Source organism: Verticillium dahliae, genomic scaffold (assembly GCF_000150675.1).
Source record: "Verticillium dahliae VdLs.17 supercont1.30 genomic scaffold, whole genome shotgun sequence".
In the NCBI taxonomy this organism is placed as follows: Eukaryota; Fungi; Ascomycota; class Sordariomycetes; order Glomerellales; family Plectosphaerellaceae; genus Verticillium; species Verticillium dahliae.
This window is the reverse complement of record NW_009276933.1, coordinates 17,853-24,512: the sequence shown is the minus strand read 5'-3', so window position 1 is coordinate 24,512 and position 6,660 is coordinate 17,853. Positions and strand designations below refer to the sequence as shown.

The 6,660-nt window shown below is 56.7% G+C and overlaps 2 protein-coding genes across 2 annotated transcripts in view; one reads left to right on the top strand and one right to left on the bottom strand.

Annotated features, from left to right (window-relative positions):
- The window catches only part of VDAG_09959 (uncharacterized protein), a gene marked incomplete at both ends in the record, with an annotated part of 3,164 nt that extends 2,021 nt beyond the window's left edge, over positions 1-1,143 (top strand). The window contains 2 exons of the mRNA XM_009655716.1: positions 157-276; positions 375-1,143. Of these exons, the coding sequence (XP_009654011.1) occupies positions 157-276; positions 375-1,143 (889 nt within the window). The remainder of the gene's footprint in view (positions 1-156; positions 277-374) is intronic.
- Positions 1,144-4,662: 3,519 nt separating this feature from the next.
- Positions 4,663-6,393, bottom strand: VDAG_09958 (1-phosphatidylinositol-4,5-bisphosphate phosphodiesterase; the record flags this gene model as incomplete). The annotated part of the gene is made up of 1 exon (XM_009655715.1): positions 4,663-6,393. The coding sequence occupies one exon, from the start codon at positions 6,391-6,393 to the stop codon at positions 4,663-4,665; it is 1,731 nt and encodes a 576-aa protein (XP_009654010.1).
- Positions 6,394-6,660: the final 267 nt, after the last annotated feature.

The window sequence follows — 6,660 nt, the reverse complement described above, 5'->3', positions numbered from 1 at the left end:
GACGTACCACATCTCATCGATGCCGGACCAGTCCTGGCACTGATCCTCGCTATCTGGAAGACGGCGCGACGCTGACGCAAGCTAGGTGAGTTTGCTTTCACACGAGCAATGGGATTGCCTGGGAACTAGGCAAACATGACGGCTAACATGCGGCAGCCATGAGAACAACCCAGTGGTGGCGGCAGCGCCGGGGCTTTTCAGTCTGCCGACGTTGGCTCTGGCGATGTTCCGGGCCGTTTCGCCACACTACTACGCTATGGAATTGGGCGGCAACATGTGAGTTTTGAAATGCCGAAGTCTCACGTGGCCGGGGTTTTTAGGCCCGGTCTAGGCTTATTTTTTTTTTCTTGGTTGACTAACAGGAGCGACACTAGGCTGCTGTACAACGACGCCATGTATCTGGCGGAGAGGTTAAGTGAGGTGGGCGCGAGGTGGAAGGCACGGGACGATGTAACGCCGCGGGCACGCAACATGCTGCGGATCGACAACGACGTCAAGGGCTTGCAGGGGTTCGCCAACAGGGCGTACACGGGGGAGCTCAGCACGCAGAAGACGGTGCTCGGCGACCTCGTGGGCGGCGAGCAGAGCCTCATGCAGCAGGACGAGATGGACAGCTGCATCGACTCGGCCATGGCGCGGGTGCGGTCGATGGCGGTGACGTGGGAGTCGATTCTCGCGCGGTCGGTGTGGTACCAGGCGGTGGGCGCGCTCGTCGACAGGCTGGCGACCAAGATTATAGCGGACGTCATGGACATGGCGTCGGTGGGCCAGGACGAGGCGTACAAGATTGCCCAGCTCATCGCCAAGGTGACGGAGCTCGACGACCTCTTCCTGCCGTCGCGGTCATGGTCGTCGGCGGCGGCAGCGACGACGGCGGGGGGCCGCGAGCAGACGGCGGCGGATGCGGAGGAGATCCCGGCGACGGCGCAGTACGCGTCTTCGTGGCTGCGGCTGAAGTACCTCAGCGAGGTGCTGCAGTCGAACCTCAACGAGGTCAAGTATCTGTGGTGCGACAGCGAGCTGAGCCTGTACTTTTCGGCGGACGAGGTGGTGGATCTCATCGAGGCGAGTTTTGAAGCGAACGCGCGAACGAAGGAGACGATCCGGGAGATTCGGGAGCGGCCTCAGCCAGTGATGACCTGAGGCCGAGGAGAGACTGGCGCCGCCTGGGCTGCTCGACGTGGCGCCGCTTGGTGGTACCTTGTCAATGGCATGGGGGCACACGAGAATGAACGATTGAATGACAGCCTCCCACCATGTATGTTTCTTGTTTCACCCAAGGTGCGCGCCATCCCTTCATCTGCCCATCCATCCCTCCCTCCCTCCCACCAATTCTTTGGAAAGCAACCTGCTTGGTGTGGGTTAGATCGGTACCTCGTCTGCTATCGACACGCCCCCCCCCCTCCTTCTCCCCCTCCTCTACCCCATTCCGTTCCTGTCCCTGGCCTAAACCCAACCACGCGGTTGGTTTCCAGTTTCCGTTCCCCGCATCCGACAGGGAGAGGAACCCCGCACATCTCCAAATCGTGCTGCTTGGATGTACCTACTGCCCGCCTACTTTACTCACATAGTAGGTACCTAGGCACGGTACCTGGGCAAGGTGCCTACCTAGGTACCTAAGTAAGGTACCTGAGGCTGATTCTGCCCCTCACTCCATCGTGGCCATGGCTCTCCTCACTCCGAGGGCCGAATCTCGACCCAATGGCCGACGCATGTGAAAAAAGGTGTTCCCCCCCAAGCCCCCCTTCTTGACGTGACGCCACGATGAAGGCACCATTCCTCAATCCGCCAGGGAACGCGCACCTTGTTTTCGCGCCAAGCAGCAGGAGCTTCTCCTCCTTACTTTCAGCTACGCGGGTTCAAGACCAGTCCTCCGCACGCCAGCGAGGGCGATATGACTACCTACTTTACCTAGGTACTTTATCTAGGTACCAAGGGTACCTACCTAGGTAGGTAGCCTGCTGTCACGCCGAGCTGCCTGACGGAAGTACTATGCTCCCTACAAGTTTGGTACCTGGAGAATACAGTACTTAGATCAGTCAACGTTTCGTCAGGCCTAAGAGGCAGTGATATCCGAACCCAACGCCCCTGGAACAGACAGGCCTGAGGCCCACCCACCACACCCCTCCTATCGATCCCCCACCAAACCGATCCGCGCAGCGATCCAGAACCATCCACGAACTCCAATCGATCAACGTGTTTTTTTTTTAATGAACCCACCTTGTGCGAGGGACACTCGGCGTCTGGCCCGGCCTGTACCAGTTTTTCCTGCATTGGCTTCCTCTCCTGTTTGAGACCTTTATCTCTCCCAATCATTTTTCCGCCGCGCTACTCATTTTGACAATACATTTGTGTGTGTGTGTGTGTGTGTGTGTGTGTGTGTGTTTGTGTGTGTAAATCATGTCTGTGTATCCATCATGTATCCCTATCTGTATTCATGATCCATCCACCCCTGCATCAACTGCAAGTCTGTCGTGCGCCGTCGCCAAGCCCAAGTGCGACATGTGCGGAACTCAATTCAAAAACGCCAGAACAACCATGAAATCGCAACCCGCCCCAATCCCTCCTCTTGCACGAAACTCCCCCCTATTGGGTTGCCTCGCTGAATTCTCCCGCGCTGACACCGCCGGCGCTCCTCGTCTGCGAAAAGGTCTCGCGTGAAGGCCCTCGGATTCTTGAGCCATACGCAGACAACAGTCGACATGCCCGCCAAGACCGGAGCCGCACAGCCGTCACATGCCAGTAGGAACTCTCGTATACGTAGTGGTCTCGTATACCAAATGAAGCCGAAAGACAGCCTCAAGAAAGAAGACGGTGCCGTGCGGTCACTCTGGCCCCCGAGCCAAAAATACACCTGCCACGAGAAAACGCGCAGGCCACACGGACCTAAATCGCCTGCCGTCGTGAACGCAAACACCCATCAACCACTGTTCTGCCCTCTCCTGCCATCCGCCTAAGGTACCTACCGTAAGTACCTGTAGGCACGTACGAAGTAGCCCGCTACGAGGCTGACAACCAGCCCCGCAACCGCAAACGTCAGTCGCAGACCCCAAAGCCAGCAACCCAGCCAAATATAAAAAAAAAGGAGCAAAGACGCTTGTCGTCTCGGCTCCCAAACTCAGCCCATCCACAATACTAGCAACTTCCAGCCAGTCGGCTCCAGCTCCGTGCGGCCGCCGTTGTAGAAATAAGTACGTCACCCCCCCCCCCCAAAAAAACTAAAGGACCGAAGACGAGAATACAGGCCCCCGGCGACTTGTTGGGAGCTTGGGCGCGCCGCCTCATCCACTTGCTGACCACGTACGACGTGGCGCAACTTGCCGTACCAGATACACGGCCGGTTTAGGGGCCCACGGGGGCTGATTCGACTGGTCGTCTGAACAGCGGACCTGTTCGGCGGATGGAAGGCGGCGAAAGGGGACGTGTACCCATGGCGTGCGTACGCCAGGCAGAGACGCCCCAACAAAGCCCATCATCTCATGTCACGTCACGTCACGTTCGAGGCGAGAGAAAGGGCGTGCTGCTCGCAACCAAAAGCGATGTAATCATGATGAATCTGTGTCGTAGTATCCCGCTCCCGAAAAGCCCGTCAATGAGCTTTGGCCGAATGCCCCCCTCCTCTCCACTCGCTCAATGCTCGCTCGCTCGCTCTTCTGATGTGTCCGAAATGCCCACAATGCTGAGAAAGAAAAAGAATCATGCAAGTCGCGCGCCCCGCTAACCTCGTGAACACAGTCCTGAGCCCACCCCGAGTGTCGAGCCAAGACCACCCGTGCTACGCCATGTGCCAAGTACCCCAGAAAAAAAAAAGAAAACAAAGCTCCGTGCGATCCGTGCAATCCGTGCAACCACATCATTGTCAGTCATGAACGTCCCCAAGACTCCACACAACACAGACCATCGCGTCGAAGGAACTCATTTGACATCTGTGTCCAACCGCCCCCAAGACAGACAAGTGAAAAAAGGAAGAAAAGGAGGCGAGGATATGAAACTTTTTTGGTCCTATGGTAGTCCCCATCCGCGCTCGTCTGGCATCGAATGGTCTCCAAATCTATATCTCCCTGGTCTGCTAGGCACTGCTAAGCACGGTGCACGGCCGGTATGCTTCCTGGTCCCTTGTCCTCGACTCATCCCAAGGCCCGGGGCCGCCCAGTCCATGGGATCGGTTGCCCATCGTTCGCCATCCCGCCCTTGCTAGATATCCTGACAAAGAAAACAGACGAAAAAGCGAAGAGACTACCTGTTCTCCTTGCCCAAAATAATATAGCACCTTGCCCCGCCAAGACCGTCAAGGTTGGTAATGCCCAAGGATACGTAGAATGAAAACAAACAAAGAAAAATGACTTCGAGACATATGCCACAGTTGGTGCGTCTCTAATCCTGGTACGCCGGAGGTAAATGCTTATGGGTATTGTGCAGAACTGATCCGAACTCTGATACGGGGAATCTCTTCGGGTGTGCGTGTGTGTGTCGGCCGTTTCGTTTCGTGGCCCCCCCGTGCCCGTTGCAGGGGAGCTTGAAGAAGTGTGGTAAGGGTGTCGAACAATAGAAAATGAACACCAAAATCTCAAAGGGAAAAAACATATGTGCAGAGAAGTGAAGATGTGCTGTTACAGTGGAGGCGGCCGACTTGGAATGTCGTCCAGAGGAGGGGGGGAGGGGTTATCCCTGGGAGCCGTCGTAGCTCGACTTCTCCATGCTCGACTTGGGGCTGATGTTGTTGGATCGGTTGAAGATGGTGCGACCGAGCCCTCGAAGCTTGCCGCTGGTGTCGACTTGCGGGTCAACACAGTCCAGGAGGACGCTGTTGATCGGATCAACCTTGATTTTGCAGAAAAGTGTCGAGAAAAGATACTGTTCGCCATTGTGGTCGAAGAGAGGAAGGGTGCGGTAGCCAGACTTGAGGCCACTCAGCTTCGCCGTGTACGTTGCGACGGGTGGCTTATCGTTGTATGTCTCGCCGTTGTGCGACAGCTTGACAGACCAGCGAACAAAGATGAGATCTGGGTACTTAGTCGTCACCTTGAAGTTGCACTTGGCATCGAAGACGGGGTTGAAACCGTTCTCGGGGATCACGCCAGTGCGATACTTGAGTGGCGTGTCTGAGACTGCCGAAAGAGCGGGTTCCGCTTCTTTCTTGTTCCTCTTGTCGTTGGCGTGGAAGACCTCAATCTCAACAAAGGGGTCCACAGTCTTGGACGCGGCCATGCCGTTAGGCCGCATCAGCTGCTGGGCTGAAATGACGTCGATGCTGAAGGTCACCTCCTTGCGCTCGCGCTTGCCAGACCAACCTTCGGGGAGCACTTGGATTTCGCGAAGCTCGCTAGGCTTGAGGACATATCCGGACCGATCAGTGCCGCTGTCGAACATGGCCTGGTTGAGTTGCATGCCCAAGTCGAATGTCTGCCAGTTCATGGCGGCCATCTGCACGCCCCTTCGCCAGTAGACTAGAGGATCAAAGTTGGTCGACTGGTATCGGTATCGGTCAGGGTAAACTCGCATCAGGTAGCGCATGTTGTGTCGATCCATGGCCTGCTTCGCCTCTTTGGGCCTGCTGTGCTTTTCAAAACTCGACTCCATGAATGAAAAAATGTGGTTGTACTCCTTCGCGTCAGCTGTGTCGAACCCGCCAAACTTGACACCCGCGCAGTAGACACCAAGGTCGCCGAGGACCTTGACCGTCTTGTTGGGTGAATTCCGCTTCGATGGTGCCCTCTCGCCTGCGCTGTCGTTATCGCTCGTGCTGCTGCTCATGGTGTCCTGGACTTCACCCTCAGTGATGGTGTTGACACGGCTCTTGCTAACCAGGCGGCGCGACGAGTTGCTTGGGCTGAGAAGTGGGCTTTGCGGAAGCGACTGAGACGGGATGACGTTGTTGTCGAGTTGAACAGGTTTCGCATAGGGCGACGTGAGGCTGTTGCCACGCCTGCGGCCGGGTTCGGGGAGTTTTGTTGGCTCCTCCTTCGACATGGGCTTCTTGACCTTGATGAGGACACGCTCCTTAAGCTCCTCGGGAGAAGGAAGCTTATCAGAAGCGGGATCTAGGGGTTCTGTGACGAGGCGGGCCCCAAAGGTCTCCTTGATGATTCGCGCCATGATAGCCTGCTGTTGGGGGTTGCAGTGTACCTCAAGAGAAATCCAGAGGGGGTAACGCGTCTTGACAAACGCGTACTTGTTGATGGTCGTCATGGTCTCCTGGAAACCGATGGATGAGGTTAGCGTCCGGCCGTGGTTGACGGTAGGTTGGCCGTCGGCTCCATCCCAGCAGTCGACCTCGACACACCGACAGCCTCGTGCGAGGGCAGCGATGTAGCCCTCAACGCTAGAGAACCCTGCCACTTGTCTTCCCAGGAGGTACGTATTGTGAGAGCTCGAGATAAGGTACTCGTTCATGGGGCGATCCAGTGTATACTCCTTGGGCTCCTTGGCCAGGGGGACGTTGTACGTTGAAGTGAGATAAGCAGCGAAGGCGGCATCACTCATGCCGAAAATGTCTGATGGCGCGTCCTTGGGCTTGAACTTGCGGGTGAACTTGAGATACAATGCCTCCCATCCGGCGAGGTCGGCATCAACATCCTCTCCCTGTACATTGCGCAGGAAGTCATAGAACTCGTTCAGCGAGAGGCCGGCCTCGGGAGCCCTCGCCGTCTGTAGGTATGA